A 17,685-nucleotide genomic window follows, 5' to 3' on the forward strand; every position below is an offset into this window, starting at 1 on the left:
ATCAATATTGTATGAGTTCAAAACATTATCACCAATTAGAAGAAAATAATTTATTTTGATAATATTTTAAATTCTACCATGTTCAATCTCATTTCAGCCTTTTCTGTTCTTGGATAATGTGATTATCCAGTTTGTATATGGAAGCCTATTTGTAAATATACAACAGAACTTGGTTATAAAATGTCTCATCATTACATAGACAAACATATACCAATGTGTGAAATAAGCCAGATCCAGCTATAGGTTACAACTGTAACAAAAAAATCTATAAATCACAGGTTAATATTGCTTATTCCTAATATTACTATTAAAAAGAAGCTCTGTGGAATACGGAAATTCTAAAAGATGGGATAGTCAGGTCTCTCCTACATACATATGGTTATATACACGCACTTCAGGAAAAGACAGTTCTGCTTTCTAATTGCAGGTTATAATCCATTAAGGGGTCACTGAAATAAACTTAATGAGTTGCAACCATTAGTTTTGTAAAAATGGAAGAAAATGGAATGCAAAGCAATAGCATAGACAATATTAGTATATATTTTACATAGGCTAAGAATCCTTCTGTGAAAATTGTTTCAGATACATGAATATGCACATGTTTACTGCACTGTAAAGTCAAATGTCTGTCTTACTATATCTATGGTCCATGTTTGAGAAACACTTGCCTTAGATGGCATTTAGAGAAAGAAATCTTGAATGACGAGATATTCATGGACAGCTTTGAAACAATGTGAAGTAGAAGAATGCAGATTTTACCCTATTTCTCTAAGAAAAGCCCGAGAAAATTGAATCAGTAGGTCATGAAATTTAGGAAGAATTGTCCCTAACCCTTGTTAAAGTCTAAATGAATAGGAGGCTCATAGGAGAACTCTAAACTACCAGAACTGTGGAAGCAGTATGGTCTTACTGTGGGTTCATCAGTGATAGGGACATATTCAAAAAAGTGTATTATTGCAGAGCAAGCCCCCTAGTTAATAATTCTAGTTCACATAATTTAGGAATGTCTTGAGGCTCATCAGGGGCTCCAGACTTGAGGATAAACCTGAAGGGACACACCAATGAAGCCTCATGAATGTTTCTAAAAGAGAATGTGGTAGGCCCATTCTTTTTGTTAATCCTGTGTAGTATATACCTCCTACCACACACTCCAAATGAAGAACAAAGTAGCCAGTGCTTTCTCTGGATGGACTTTGCAAACAAAATTCTTTATTCCAGACTTACCTTTGACCTTCCCCTACCAGCTCTGTGTCATCTCGTTCCTGATAATATTCTCTGCCATTCTCCCCCATGCCCTCTCCCAAGGCAATTCTTTCATGTAGTCATCTATTGCCCATCAGCTAAAAGAACTGTGAATCTTCAATTCCATGATCAGTTGCTGAAGACATAAAATACTTCCTCTTCCAGGGGTATTTGCACTTAATAAATTGCTAATGTTGGAAATTTGGGTACCTCCAAAAGCAAGAGACCAGGGACTTAACCACTTAGTGCAGATGTTTATACCATCCATTCAAACATTGCTCTTTAAATATGTTTCCCCCCCCCAGGGGGTGAGGGGGAGTACCGGGGATTGAACTCAGGGCCACTCAACCACTAAGCTACATCCTCAGCCCTCTTTTGTATTTTATTTAGAGATAGGGTCTAAAGAGATAGGTCTTAGAGATAGGGCAAAATTGTGACCTATGCAGTTGAGGGGAGAAACAAAGAATGTCCACGAGTTTTTGCCCCTTTCAATGCTTTATTCACTCAAATTACTCAATACAATTTCACTCTATAGGTTCTTAATCAAGAAAACGACAATCCTTAATGCTAGGCACTGCAATAGACATAATCAATTCACAGCAAACAATTCTAGATTAATTAATTCATAGCAAACAATTCTAGATTAATTCTAAGCACTGCAAAACACACTTAATCATGACAAGCTAATGATAGACATTCCTTCTGCATGGTAAGTTAAAAAGTTTTAAGCCTTAGACTTTATGTCCAACAGATGCACACTCACTTGGACCTGGAACCAAGCCAGGCTTTTCCTGGCATGGAGTGGACGACCGGTTGAGGAGAGGGTCATAGGGAGAAGTTGTGGCTCTCACCAAGGTCCAGATGAGGTGATAGAGTTTGAGAGTGGTGAGGATCAAGCAGAGGATCAGGAATGATGACAAGTGATGGGATGCCAGTCTAGGTCCTTATCAGGCTCTCCAGCTCGAGTGCATCCTATTACAACTGGCTGACTCCCTGTTCATCAGCTCTATTATTTATGCTTAATTTGACCCCCCTTTCAACCTTATCCGCTACCACTGGATTTCTCAGTGACATCTTTTACCCTGGGGTCAGAAATATCTGGCCTGGTGGTCTCCACCCTGATCTTCTCGCCTTTCCCTGTTATCAGGCAAGGACAGTCTGCCAGGGGCTTCACTCTATTTATCAGGGTGAGGGGAAGTAACTTGTCTGAGGCCATACTGGAGGGCTCTGTGGGTGCGCCTAGTGAGACTGCAGGTTTCAAACTGGAGTTTTTAAAATGGAGTTGCTTAGGCTCATTCCTAAGGCCATCCTCACAGAGTGTCACCGAGTTGCTTAGCACCTCACGTTTGCTGAGGCTGGCTTTGAACTCACAATCCTTCTGCCTCAGCTTCCCAAGCCACTGGGATTCCAGGTGTGTGCCACCGCACCCAACCAAGACTGCTCCTTAAAAGAACAATTTTAACATTGTATTTCTTGACTTATTCCAAGAGACATGTCTTGTTGTTGCTATCTAGAAATTCAGGCAGCTCCTCTCCTGGCGGGCTCATTCTTTAGAAATTGTTCAAGTGATCTATGTGGAAGACAAGCAAGTGGTGCTTACTGCTTCCGTTGATGGCTCAATAAGGTAGGCCAAGATGGTTTCCTACTGTGAATTCAGGGTTTTGAGTACGAGAAGTGAACAAAAGGATTTATGCTAATGTTGAAGTATTAGGTTAAAATAAAATCTTGGTAAGCCGAATAGAAAAATAAATTAATAAAAAATGAAAGGTGACACAAAAGGGCTTTGAGAAGACTCGTTGATTTGGAATTTTTTTTTCTGTATCCAAGGAAACAAAATGTTATGCTCATCTACATTTAAAAGTAATAATAAATGTTTTCAATGCAACTCTTTTGTAGAATTATTTCAAAGAATTAAACCAGATAGGCAGCTCAGAGAGCTCAACCCAAGCCTAGGAAAGGCCACAAAAGGAGGCTTAGGATTAGAAGTTATAAAACAGCTATAGAAAGACCATCTAACTGAGTGCAATGATGTGCACTAGTAGTCCCAGCTACTTGAGAAGTGAGACGGGGGATTGCTTGAGCCCAGGAGTTCTAAGTTAACCTGGGCAACACAGGAAGATCCCTTCTCAAAATAATAAACAGTACAAAAAAAAAAAAAAAACTAACAAAATCATCTAATACTTGGAAAGTAAATTATGAGCCAATTAATTCACTAACAATGTGATTGATTTAGCAAAACCTACTTGTTTTTAATTACCTATAAAATGCTAAGTACATACACACAAAATACTAAAAACATACACACATATTTCAGAGAAAAAGGGAAATATCATAACATTTCTAGAGATAAATTGGTGTTTATATTTTACTTTCAATTTTTGTGGTACTGAGGATTTAACCCAGGTTGCTCTATCATTGAGCTAAATCCCCCTCCCTTTTTAAATTTTATCTGGAGACAGATCTGGTTAAGTTGTTAAGGTCTGAGAACTTGAAATCTTCCTGCTTCAGCCTCCTGAGCCACTGGGCTTTAAGACATGCTCGTCTATTTGAATTATCTTAAAATCATGCTAATGAATTATGCTCTTAAAAGAATTGAAGTTAAAATAAGAGGAGTAGTATTCAGACTATAGCACTATTCAAACTAGCTATCCATGCCATGGATAAATTACTTTGATGATTCCTTTAAATAGAAATCTCTTTAGAAACTCAGTTCAAAGAGCCTTGCTTTATTAATAGCAATCTCAGACTACAGCTCTCTTCATAACTAAGCCATCTTTTTGCTCATATGAGCTGCCATTATCTAAAAAGGCAGGGAATTTTAATACTCTAAATCTTGTCAGAAAGATTCTGATTTTTAGTAGGAAATAAACATAAACTGAGGCTTAAGCCTGGGACATAGAATAGGAGTTTAGAGTAAAGAAAAAATTTCAGTGTGGTTCAAGTTTGCCAAGAGTCCACAATACAGGAAATAAAGCTGAAGTAGAAACAGTTGCTTGGGAAAGCACCACATGAAGAAGGAAACACCAAGAAACAAGGAGACCAAACGTTACTCAGTCAAGGTCTAAAGCAGAATAAATTTAGAGTTGTTCTGAAGTTAGTCCCTCAACCTTCTAACTTCTGTGTTTAACCCATTTGGGTCCACTATCACAGATGTGGCACACCTATAAAAGCTTAAATTGAGCAACAAAGAAACCACTATGAAAGGTATTAATTTGTTATGTTAATTTGAGCTAATTATTATGTATTTAGAGTTCTATTCTTTTGAGAAAAATAGTAGGTGAATTATTAGAGCATTTGAATATACATATATAGGATAATATATGTTATATATATTATATATATATACACGCATATATGTATCTTAATACATATATTTCCGCATATATATGAAATATATATAAAGGATATATAAGCTTTAAGTTATGATTTTTAACCTATTTTAAAGCATTTGTGTCAATTTCATTGAAATATTCACCGAATTGCCAACTTGGGATTTATTGGGTTAAAGGACCATCTCATTCCCTTTAGTGCTAAGGAACTAAAATATGTAAGGGATGTAAGATGTTCATGTGAAGTCCTCAGGACACTGTCACATCTGAGGAGTCCAGACTGACACCTCCACTTCTGTCTTCTCAGTAACTACTCTTTAGGGTAGGATACTGCTTAGCCTTTGTAGAATCTACTTACTTTTAGTTCCTTTAGCTTGTCCACTTTCTGAGTCATTGCAGCAGGGCATATGATTGCTGTCTTTGTCATTTCCTGCTCTAAGGTTGAAATCAAGATATAAAAGGAAGATCTTTTTTTAAAAAAATATTTATTTTTCAGTTTTCAGTGGACACAACATCTTTATTTTATTTTTATGTGGTGCTGAGGATAGAACCCACCGCCCCGCGCTTGCCAGGCGAGCACGTTACCGCTTGAGCCACATCCCCAGCCCCCAAGGAAGATCTTTTTGATGATATTTTGTTTTTCCACAAGATATCAGGCACATATTCCACTAATGATATTCTATATCATTTTAAGTCATGTGGAGTGAAATGATATTGAAATAATACATATGGGTAGAAACCTACTTCTTTTGCCATCCTATATCAGAACTCATCTATAAAAATTAATATGGTTCTCCATGACAGTAGGAATTGTGGAAGGAGTTTGAAAGGAATTTGATATTGCTAAAAGCATCTCTAGGTCTCTCCTCTCACTAGTTTAGTACTGATTCATAAGTAGGCAGCTGAGACATAGGCCTAATTTGACCAAGAGACAGTCAATGTGGATACTGATTAGCTTGAAGGGGAGCAGGGTTGTTTGGGGGAAAATATGTTCTTTGTTTTCTAACTTTGATAAATGAGTATCACAAATATAGATTCAAACTGACATTCCCTAAAAGGTTGTGGGTTAGAGTTTTAACTGATAAAAATGTTTACATTGAGGGCTGGGTATGTAGCTTAATGACAGAGCACTTGCCTAGCATGCTTGAGGCCCTAGGTTAGGAGAAAAGTTGACACAATGATCAGGTTTCACAATATTTGTAGGAAGAGACTTGGACTTGAGTTTAAATCCTTGGTAGACCCCCAAAAACTACACAGGTGATCTATGAACAGAATCACTTCCCCTGATTCCCCAATTACTTTCCCTCCCTTCCTTGGTCTTCTCTCAGGCTCTGGCATGCCCTCAATGGTCATTATTGTGGATATTTTGGACAGAGAAGATTCTTTGAATTATCCCAAACCAGTGATTTCATTTTGCCTTGTGATGTTACTGAAGCTCCCATAGAAATAAAAGAAGAAAGCAAGTTGGCAGACAAGAGGAAAAAATATGAATATCCTCTAATATTTGACCGGGAAAGGTGAGATGGTTGGTTTTGTTGTTGATGTTTGTTGGTTTGTTCTTTAGATGAATAGACAAGAATTAAACTATGGTGATACTGTGACACTGCTGGACATGAAGAATTGAAAGGTGAAAAGTCCACAACTTTTCAATAATTTTGCAACCCAGCAGAAGGGAGAAAGATGTGAACAAAAAGTTCTAATTCCATGAAATAGTGCTTTTAGGAACATCCAATTCTTTATTTGGTAGGGGCAGGGCGAGGGAAGCGACTGAATCCAGAGGTGCTTTACCACCGAACTACATCCCCATTCCTTTTTGTTTTGCATTTTGAGATAGGATCTTGCTAAGTTTATTAAGCCTTTGCTAAATTGCCAAGACTGATCTCAAACTTGAAATCCTCTTGCCCCAGCCTCCTGGGGGACTGGGATTGCAGGTGTGCTCCACTGCACTCAACTAGGAACATCCCGTTTTTAATAACGGAAGGGTAAATAGAATCTAACCAAAGACCAAATAGGCAATTGCCTAAAGAAAGGCACCAAATAATGAGAAACTGTGCTATAGTTTTTAAGCTTAGCTTTTAGCGGGTATGTGGGAAGACATGATAGGAGATAAAGCTTGAAAAGTCTATAGGGAAAATGGACTTCTTTATGGGTCAGTTTAAAATTTTTAAGCTTTACAGTATTCACTGTAACAGAATATACAAGAGAAAAAGCAAGTGTGAAAAAAAGAGAAGGGTTTGCTTGGGAACATCCAGGTGGAGGTATTTATTGAGCACCCAGATAAATCTGTATATCCTCAAAGAGGTCAAAGCGGTAAACACAGATTTTGAAGTCATTAGCATAGCAGTATTTTCAGTGTAGATAAGTCATGAAGGTCTTGTGTATTGATTGAGAAAAAGCAGAAAACTATGCGATAAACAAGAAACAGTTTCTAAAGAGCAGACCAAGAAAGAGACACTAGTGAAAATCTTGAGAAGGAACAGCTATGATGTTGAAAGCAAAAATACAAGTAAGTAGTATAGTAGAAATCAAGGAAGGAGATAAGTGTTCTGTGAAGAAGTAGAGAAAGATGCATTTATGGAATAAAGTAAATGCTGGGTGTGGCATAAAAAGGTCACTTATGACTCTAGAGGGTAACTTCAGTAAAGTGATTGGTGAAAATCACATAGCAATGGTTGAGAAATAAAAAGGAGATATGAGAAGATAATATAGAGTACTTTCAAAATTTTAGTTATACAAATTTATGGGGTATAATGTCATAACTTAAGACATATTAAACAATGTTTTCTAATATGTGAATATGGGTCTTCATCATTATACCGTGAGATCTTTGAGCATAGATTCCTTGTTTTATAAATCCCTAGTTCTTATCTCTGAGCCAGCACCCAGCAGGAGCTCAAAAGATACTTGTGAAACAAAGAATGGAAACCATTACAAAGAGTGGGCATACATGTAAATGGTAGATAAAGAAGTATGAAAAGCTACAGTGTATTTGGGTAAGCTAAATATGGGATCTGTGTGCACATTGTGTTTACTATGAAATAATTTTGTTTGCCTGTAGCAAAATTGGCCTTATCTGTAGAGTAACTCCATCTCAGGATGTATTTTTATTGTCTTTTAAAAAATGTTTCTAATGCCTGGCTGTGGATTTCTAAATGTCTCCATAAGTTAGTTTTAACTCTAGGGGAACCTTCAGGTCACATAGAACTCAAGCACAGGATTTACACAAGAGGTTTTCCAGCTCTGCTATATAGTCCCCCCCCCTTCTCCCCATGACTATTTATGAACTTAATTACATGGAATGTTCAGGCAGAAAAGAAGTCAATGTGGTTTCTCTAGAGGAAAATCTAAAAAGCTAAATGGAATAAGAATCAGGTGCAGACATAGTGTCATTAGTACTGGTGCCACGAAAACCTAGAAATTTGGGGACTGAAGAGGAAAGACATAACTGGTATTTGTTTAGTTGACAGGACATATAAGGGACAAGTATGAAGTTAACTTTCTTTTTTTGTATCTTTGTATGCAGATGGAGAAAGATGAGCTCAATGTCATTACTTTTCAAACGCACACCTCCCAAGCCCTTTGAAGTGGAACAGGATTTTAAGTTTTTCAAGGCTCTTTCTTCTCCAAAGGTAGCTAAAAAAAAAAAAAAAAAAAAAAGAACCACACACACAACAAAGCAAAAAAAAAAAAAAAAAAACAAGAACACTTTAACTGAAAAAAATTACTTTCCAGAATTTATAAAGATCTAAAAATTAATGAGAAAAAACAGTCCAATTAAAAATGGTTGAAAACTTGAATAAATTCTTTACAAAATAAAAAAAATCCAATAAACATGAAAATATGCTCACTCTTATTAGTAAACATGGGAGTGCACGTCAATAATATTATGGGATACCACTTAGACCTACCAGGTTGACAAAAATAAAAAAGTCTGATGATATTCACTATAATCAGAACACTAATCTGTCGATGGTGATGGTGTTATTTGATAGAACCACATGGAAGAACAACATGGCATTGTTAAATGTGGTTAAAGTTGAAAATAGTCATGCCCTATTAAATATATTCCCTGGTGAAACTTTTGAATATGTGCTTGGGGGCAGGAATATACAGCTCAGAGGAGTATTCTTTGTAACTGAAAGAAATTTAAATACTTGTCAACAGTGTAATGGACAAATAAGTTACAGCATATTCTTAAATCATTTTAGTATACAGCAGTGAAAGTAAATGTACTAGCTTAACACTTACCTCCATGGATGAGTGAAACACTACTGAGTGAGAAAAGTTTTATATGAGTATTTACATATTGATTCAGTTTATGTTAAAAAGAAAAGAAAGGGCAAAACTAAAAAATATTGGTTTGGAAAAAGCATAGAAGGTACCAAACATGGTGGTACACACCTGGGATCTCAACAACTCAGGTGAAGCAGGGGAATCACAAGTTTGAGGCCAGCCTCAGCAACTTAGTGAGGCCCTAAGTAACTTTGTAAGACCCTGTCTCAAAATAAAAAATAAAAAGGGCTGGGGATATGGCTCAGTGGTTAAGTACCTCTGGATATTCAGTATACCCCTCCCACTCTGAAAAAAAGCATATAAGGTAAAATTATATAAAAATAAAAGCAAGTAAATCAAATGCGTGAAATTCAAGATAATCATCAATGTCTGAAATGTAGATCAGGAAAGAGGCCAGGGAACTGCAGTCTGAAGATTTCAAATTTGAGGGTATAATTCCAATTTGTAGAGCAGGCCAGTGGGTTCATTATATCAATATTCTTTTACACTATCTACTTCATACTTAATAAATATTTAATACCTTTCATTTTTTTTTTCTAAAACCCTACCTTTCTGTTCAAATAGGACTCAGATTTTTTTTTCCATGAAGAGTGATAGGTAGGGCAGACACAGGCTGTGGAGTCCAACAGACTTAAGTATAATTTTAGATAAGTTATTTTATTCATCTTCTATTTTGAAAATCCCTCAATAAGTTGTGTGAAGATTGAGAAAATATATACCAGGAACATTTTAAATTCTCCATAAAAATGAGTTCCACTTTCCCCCAAGACTCCAAGCTCTCCAATCTTTCTCTTCATGTCTTATGATCTGTTTAGTTAGCATGTTCTACATTGAATTACAATTTTATTTATATCTTGTCTTTACTTCCCACTTCTACTACTAACTCATAAGCTCTTTATGGGCATAATATGTAACAGATACTCAGTTTTGTGGAATAGGATTGAAATAGTGCAACCTAGAAATAGAGGCAATATTCATCCAACATAGAAATAAATATTTTTAAAAAAAAAACAGTTAACAACTGAGACATTGAATAAATTTGGGGAAATTTTTAAAAGGGCTTATAGAGCCCTTGAAATAATGGAATGGCCCAATATTATGAGCCTTGCCAACTACTTACTTGATTAGGTAGTAAAATAAAAAAGAATCAATGCTAAATTTGAGTTGAAATGCATTTCACTTAGGATTCTCTGATTGTCATCAGCAATCTTGTTTTGCCCATTTCTTTTCATTCTTAGTTATGTAATATTAATCTATTCACTTATTTTCAGTCAATTCCCTTTTGTCTTGTTGTTACTAGTAATAAGAATATAATGGTACTAAATCTTAAATTTGCTAACACGTGGCTATCTATATGATCTCCTTTGATTCTTTTTTTTTATTATTGGTTGCTCAAGACAATACAATGATCTTGACATATCATACATTTGATTCAAATGGGGTATGAATTCTTATTTTTCCATGTGTACAGATTGCAGGATCACATTGGTTATACAGCCACATTTATACATACAGCAATACATGCAGCTAGTAAATGAAGGAGTCAGGGTTTGAACCAGGTGTTTTGCTACTGATGGAATGCACCCTTTTCACAAAACACTCATTCCTTTGTTTTACAGATTCGCAGACATGCCTTAGAAGGTTTCATGACTGAGAACAGAGAGGCCGGGATTGGTTTTGGTTCTCTTCCTATATACAGGGTGAGTTGGGGCATTTTGTAGAGCTGGAGAAGTAACAAAACAATACAAAAGCTGACTTCTTATTCCTCACCCTGCACTATCAAGCAAGGTTGGGGGAAATCACACCCCTAAACCCACTTTTGTTTCCATAAACAGCTGATGTCCAGTCCCAGAAGAGTTTTGGGTGTCAACAGCTTGAATCACTTATCTCTACCATTCCACATGGTAGCTATTTTGAATTTTAACTTAGTGGCTCTTCATCATCCACAGGATAAAATCTTGGCATATAGACTTATGATCCAGTTTCTGCCAGAATTATTTGCCCTCATTTTGATCACATTCTCACCATACTCTGTAGGCTAGAGCCTGCCAAATAACTTTCTATGCATTAAGCCTCACTGATCTGTCTGTCACCTCTATCACACTGTGCCTGTGCTGTCCTCTAATATTCACCCAACCCTTGTTTTCTTTCAAATCCCTCCTTTCAAGTGTCCACCCCAGGTTACCTGTGTTAAAGAACTAAGTAATGAACCTGAGAAATAATAAACCAAAGAACAAATGTTTCATCTTAATATCAACTTGAATCTTAAATGCTATTTATCTTTTCCAAGGATATGTTCATTTTAATAGGTGTCAAAGATTTAAGCAATAGATGATGCTAATAGTAAACCATTAAGAATTAACAGTGGGCAATTGGTAGAGGGGTCTTGTTGAAGTGTGGTTCTCCCCCTCATTTCCCATCGAGAATTCACATTAGGGAAGTTATCACATTAAGTATGTCTGACTCTTTGTTTATGACTTACAGGTAACAAGCCCCACTAGTTTAAGATTCCTTCCACTCATTGGTTCAGAAGCACAAAAGGAATCCTCAGATGGAAAGAAGGGAATTCATGTTCAACATGAAAAAGTAAGTTAGTACTAACTCCACAGTTGATTCTAATTCTACAGTTTATCCCCTTTGTTTGGTTTTTAATTATTTAATTATTTTTCTGTTCCTAGAAACATAACTTCGGGGCCTAAAATTATTTCTGTTCATACTTTTTACTGAATATTGCAGATGTATGTGTCTTAGATCAGTGCGATGGAAATCATGAATTTTTTGGATAGAGAGGACAAAAATCAAATAGAACCTGGGAGCATGAGTGAATGAAGCTCTGCTAGTGCTTCAAAACTGAAATTATTCACTGAGCTCTTTTAGAAGCTAGGCAACTTGATACAACAGTCAAACACTGGACATCCATCATTGCTTCATTTTATTTATTTTTATTTTCTGCAGTGCTGGGAAAGGCACCCAGAGCCTTGTGCATGCTAGGTAAATGCTCTACCACTGAGCTACATACTTTGCTTCTTAATCTTATTGCACCTATAAGATGGAGCCATGGCTTCAGTCAGCTTCTGGCTCTCCAGCAAGAAATTTTCCCATGTATTAACAGGAAAAACATAAAGTGCTTCAAAGTTTACAATGTATCTTTATATATGATTCTTTTAATTTTCACAATAAGTTCAAAGAAAATGTTAGTTCCATCCTAGAGCTGGGGAAGAAAACAGGATCCTAAAGCAAGATCAAGTGACTTGCCAACTATCACATGCTAATTAAGTGATAAACTGAGGTTTTTTTCACACTAAATGTCATGCTCATTTTTAGTAGATTAATGGTCTGTACAAATCAAACCTTATTCCTTATCCACTAGTTCTAGAAGCTTGCATGGGTCTGACTTAATCCATTGTGATTTATATTTAGTGATTCAAATATATCAAACACTAAGAGGAAGATCTAGCAGCACATGGTGATTTTTATAAAGCCCCTTGCCATGAAGTCAGATTAAAAACAGAAAGAAAATAATTTTTATTATCCACACCTAATCCAATAACAGATAACAAACAGAATGACAACAACACAACAGTTTTTAAAAGCATTAAACGTGTTTAAAATTAAGTAAAATTAATTAACATGGGAAATTTTACCATAATTTTGTTAGCTTGTGTACTTAAGGAGAATAGGAGTGCTTCCTGGTAATTATTAATTCCGTCAATTTTTCCAGTGAGAGCTTTCAGCAATAGAAGAGTTTTCTATAAAAATAGTACTATTACTTGGAATTGTCTTAAGTAATGGGTGAAACACCATCATATAAATAATCTAAAACTAAAAGACAATTTAGAAAAACATTATTTGTGCTGGGCATGGTGACCCACACCTGTAACCCAGTTAATCAGGAAGCTGAGACCGGAGGATTGCAAGTTTCAGGCCAGCCTGGGCAATTTAGTGAGACCATATCTCAAAATAAAAATAAAAAGATTGGATGTAGCTTAGTGGTAGAGCTCTTGCCTAGTATGTGCAAGGTCATGGGTTCAATCCAGAGAACTGAAAACAAAGCAGAACAAAACTGTTCTGGCTTAAATGAAGAAAAGAATTAAGCATGGTTAATGGGTTGAAATTAGTTTCCAAAATAAAATTAAACTTGTTTTCAGAAAATTGTGTACTTAGAAGAGGACAACAAAATCTGAAAACCAAAACAGATTAAAGCCACCAGTGTGTTGATTTTCTGCAACTTGAGGAAGCCAAACAGCCTAAGTATGAAAATGGTGGATGAAATCAAATCAATAAATAAACACCCAATGCCTAGTCTCATAAGAAGCATTTCTAGGAAGATGGGCATAAAGTGCCCTCAGAAAGTTTGGATTCAAGATTTCAATTTAGTGAAATAAACATTTATGGAATACCCTAAAAATTCTATCATGTGCTTGGCAGTGTTACTGCCACCAGGAATCTATTCACAGATCAGGAAGCTCACAGCACAGAGCAGAGAAAGTACTATGAAAAAAGTCCAATAATAGACATCCTAATCTCTTTTGACTTGCAATTTTAAAATATAGAAATGCTGGCTCCAAGTACTAACTTCTGTAAATGGTTTATAAATCTCCTGAAAATTAAACTACAAAATTATAAGATACTACTCATAATATAGGAAAACAAATTAGAACACATGTTATATTCCTTTTCAAAAAGTTTAAATGTGGAAACAGAGAGGAAGAATGTGAACTTTGTGAAATGCAACCCATTTCCAAAATTATAGACACATATCCAATCATAGAAAAATTATTTAAGTGAAAGATGGTATATATATAATATATATATATATATATATATAGCATATTCATAGTTTTTCAAAAGAATGTATAATGACAGAATTTCTCATGATTTTATTTTAGGTGAACTATTATAACTCAATAATATTGTCAATTATAGTGGCTAATATTTATTTTCAAATTAGTATGCCAGGTACAATACTGTGCACTTGACATGTAGTCTTTCACATAATCTTTGCAATAACACTTTGAAGTAGTTACAATTATCACACTCATTTTACAGTTAAGAAAACTAAAAGCACAGAACATAAGTATACTTATGTTTATCTAAGATTCCAAAAGAACCCAGTAATTGAGCTGGGGTTTAAACCCAGAAGTTTGACTTTAGAGCCTGATATTTAAATATAAAACAATAGAATTCAGAGATAGATGAGCTGCTAGTCTCTTCTGACCAGAATAATCTTCTGAGAGTGTACAAATAATGAACATTAAGAATCCCTTCCCATCACTCTCTATCCCCTCTCCCAGCTTGATTTTTCTCTGTGGCTCTGATGAATTTTTTTAAAGACATTTTCCATGGCATTTTTTTCCTTAAAAAATTATTCATTTTTTTTCTCACTGGAATGAAAATTCCAGAAAGGCAGAAACTTTATCTTACTTATTCTGTCCTGTAAAACATCTAGAATAGACTTGACACATAAAAGACACTGAAAAAAGTTGCTGAATATAATAATGAGTTTTTATTAACCCCAAATTCCTAACAAGAGGAATTCGCAAATTCCCATCACTAGAAATGTATACAGTAGGAGCTTCAAAAGTCCAAACTATAAAAATATAAATATTCTTTGGAGGCAACATTCTAATCCTCTTATCTATTATTAACAAACGCCTTAATGAGCTACTGGGAATAGGAGCAAGAATGCATTTGGGAAAGTCGGAGTGGTCAGGCACTAGGAATGTCTGAAAGAGGAGTTTGGGGCACCGTGGGCACACTGCATCCCTCCAGGTCTCTTAAGGCTAACTCTGCTGGACGATATGTACTAACCAAGTGGTAGGGCAGGGAGGGCTTGCCTCATTATTTTCATATTTTCCTCATTCCCCGTGAAAATCAAAAGTTGCCTTGAGCTGGAGGTGGTGGCCCACACCTGTAATCCCAGTGACTCCAGAAACTAACGCAGGAGGGTCAGTTGGAGGCCAGCCTCAACCACTTAGCAAAACTCTCGGTAACTTAGCAAGAACCTGTCTCAAAATAAAAAGATCTGGGGATGTAGCTCAGTGGCAAAGAGCTTCAGGATTCAATTTCCAGTGAGAAGGGAGGTGCGAGTTGGAGACATAAGGGAACAGAGATGCCAGGACTTCATAAACCTGAATCAAGGTTCTAAAGTGATGAAATTTAATTAATGAAATTTAGTTCTAAATTTAAGAACTGTGTCCTTTACTGAAGGGAAATTTGTGTATCAAAACACTTTTTAAACCAAAATTTTTTTTTTCTTTAGCAAATCTACTTCCAAAAATTAAGTCTGAAGAAATAAGGGCAGGGGTTGTAGCTCAGTGGCAGAGCGGTTACCTGAGGCACTGGGTTCGATCCTCAGCACCACATAAAAATAAACAAATAAAATAAAGGCATGCTGTCCATCTACAACTACCAAAAATAGTTAAAGAAAGAAGAAAATTATAGCAGGCATATGTTTTTTAGTTAATAAACTTTATTTTAAAAAGATAAAAGAAATACAAAAAGGAAAATATAAGAAGGACCCATGCAGCTTGGGAAGTTCCTTTAGCTTGGTTTCAGTAGAGTGATCTTGGGAACTAAGCCTCCTAACCTTGTCTCTGGGAGCAAGAGGAGCAGGCACATGACCTACTAGTGTCTAAGCCTAAAGAATCTTTGAGTGATTGAATCTGGACTTTAGTAGTTTATTGTTTTTGTTTTACCTTATAATTCGCCTCTTTTTGTTCCTTCTGTCTTCTTTACAATGGATCATAACATCAAATTGATGTGTGTTTCAAAATCATATAACCAAGCCCTTCAAAATTCTATATGGTGTCAATTTTAAATGCTGGTTGGACATTACTGATAAAATTAGATATTTCTTAATACAAACTAAATGAATTTAAAGTTTCATCTTTTTTTCTTCCAAAAATATTCAATTCAAAACCAACTCATTTTTCTCATTTGTGTGATCATCACTTGATTTTATTTTCCTACTGGTCAGCAGAATCTGATGTTACTAAGATTAATTATTAATTAGCTAAGTTTGTTTTAACTAACCCTTTCCATGTTTCTCAGTTGAGCCCTAGAGTGGATAACTGTCCAATTAAAGTAGGTTTAAAACTTCTCACTTCTATTCTTCTACTATACCCTTGTTCTACTTCCTACTTGTAGCATTCTTTTGTCTGGAGACACATTGGAATGTGAAGTAAACGACTACACACACACACACACACACACACACACACCCCAGGAGGATTAAAAACTTCTGTAGTGATGAAACTTGAACTTGACTCTGGAAAATCGTTTGTTCTGTAATCTAGTTACTAAATAACATGCCCTTTATTTCACAGGGAGGACGGAAGAGAAGTTTGAAAAAAAATTTAGTGCCACAAATCAATCTGGCTTCTTCCTTCTTCCCAGCCATTACCAAGTAAAGAGGAAATTCAGAATTGGCTGCTGCACATGAAATGACAAGGTCTGGATGATACCCTGGTCTTATTTCAGGATAAGAATGAAAGTCCACCAGAGTCACTGGTCTCTGGATCCTCAGACCATCCTGTTGCTGACGATTGCTTTGGGAGCTTTAGTGACCTCAGCTCTGAGTACCAAGCAGGTGACAAGCAGCCAGTTCACGGATGTCATTCATACATCGAAATCCATTTACGGAATAGGAGATGTTTCCTGTTTAGTATTAACAAAATGAAATACACAGAAACAAACGAAAGCAATAGCATAGAGAGATCTAAAATAATATAGTTATCTATGATTCGCTTTATACCTTCTACCATATGCACCATAGTTTATAAACTAGAATTATTATCAGAATGTATGCAGGCAGAGGCAAATTATATGTCACGTTTTAAAGTATATGAAGAGAATTAAAATTAAAAAGAAAAATGTGACAATCAAGCCTCTAGTTATTTGTCTTCTTCATTTAGAGAAATGTTATCTGATAGAAAATATTCAGTTTCTTAGGTAAAGACAAATTATTTACATTTAGTTTGGAAATTAGTACAGATAAAGAGAACTTAAATGGTATCTAAACTTTCTGGGGTTCGTCTTTTATTACTTTCTTTTATTAATTAATTGATTTTAGTATTTGGACTAAATGATCAATGTTACCAGTCGGTATGCATAAAGAAAGAAAACATCAAAACTTTATCAGTAAAGAATCAAATTTTAAATAAGTAAAAAATCATGAACAAAGTATCATAATTTTGAAGGCTGAGAATTAGCTGACCTCTTCAGAAAAATGATTCTGAGAGCTAAATAAAAAAAGTAGTCTGATAGTCTGCTTTTCCCAAAGCACCAGACCAATTGGGTAAGAAAAAAATGTGGTCTGTTCCTTGGTAATATCAGGTTTCTAATTTATAACAGATTTTATAATTCTTAAAATCCCAAAGTGTTTGGAAAACTAAAGAAATTTGTTATTCACATAAATTCTACATTTATACACATTTCTTTTTATGTTTGTGAACTGAAGTTCTCTGAAGAAGCCATATATATGTTGAAAAGCCTGCAGACTGTGTGACCTTGGCTGACCAGAACATAGTGATTGTGAAGAGATGGGATGTTGCAGATCAAGAGCCAAAGTTATCTTGGACTGTCTTTGGTCCCTTCTAATACCATTTACTATCAACCTTTGTATCTGACCTAGCATCATGTGACCACTAGATTAAACTCTTAGAATGGATAGCTAAGCTTGACAGACCTCTAGTCTCCACCAACTCTAAAGCTAAGATTTCAGTAACACTTGAAACCCATGGAAGAGATTGCTTGCCTTGCTGTAGCTTGTCCCTGAGGCTCCTACCAATGTGATTGGTAAGTGCATTGATTTATGGCT

The 17,685-nt window shown here is 35.6% G+C and overlaps 1 protein-coding gene across 1 annotated transcript in view; it reads left to right on the forward strand.

Annotated features, from left to right (window-relative positions):
• Wdr64 (WD repeat domain 64) overlaps nt 1–16,276 on the forward strand; it is a 135,580-nt gene extending 119,304 nt beyond the window's left edge. The window contains exons 23-28 of the mRNA XM_046432506.2: nt 2,757–2,866; nt 5,900–6,088; nt 8,095–8,200; nt 10,484–10,564; nt 11,349–11,450; nt 16,193–16,276. Coding sequence (XP_046288462.1) covers nt 2,757–2,866; nt 5,900–6,088; nt 8,095–8,200; nt 10,484–10,564; nt 11,349–11,450; nt 16,193–16,276 — 672 coding nt within the window. The remainder of the gene's footprint in view (nt 1–2,756; nt 2,867–5,899; nt 6,089–8,094; nt 8,201–10,483; nt 10,565–11,348; nt 11,451–16,192) is intronic.
• The last annotated feature ends 1,409 nt before the right edge of the window (nt 16,277–17,685 follow it).

This window comes from Marmota monax, unplaced genomic scaffold (assembly GCF_021218885.2).
Source record: "Marmota monax isolate L192 unplaced genomic scaffold, Marmota_monax_Labrador192_F-V1.1 WCK01_AAM20220418_F8-fsc00090, whole genome shotgun sequence".
In the NCBI taxonomy this organism is placed as follows: domain Eukaryota; kingdom Metazoa; phylum Chordata; class Mammalia; order Rodentia; family Sciuridae; genus Marmota; species Marmota monax.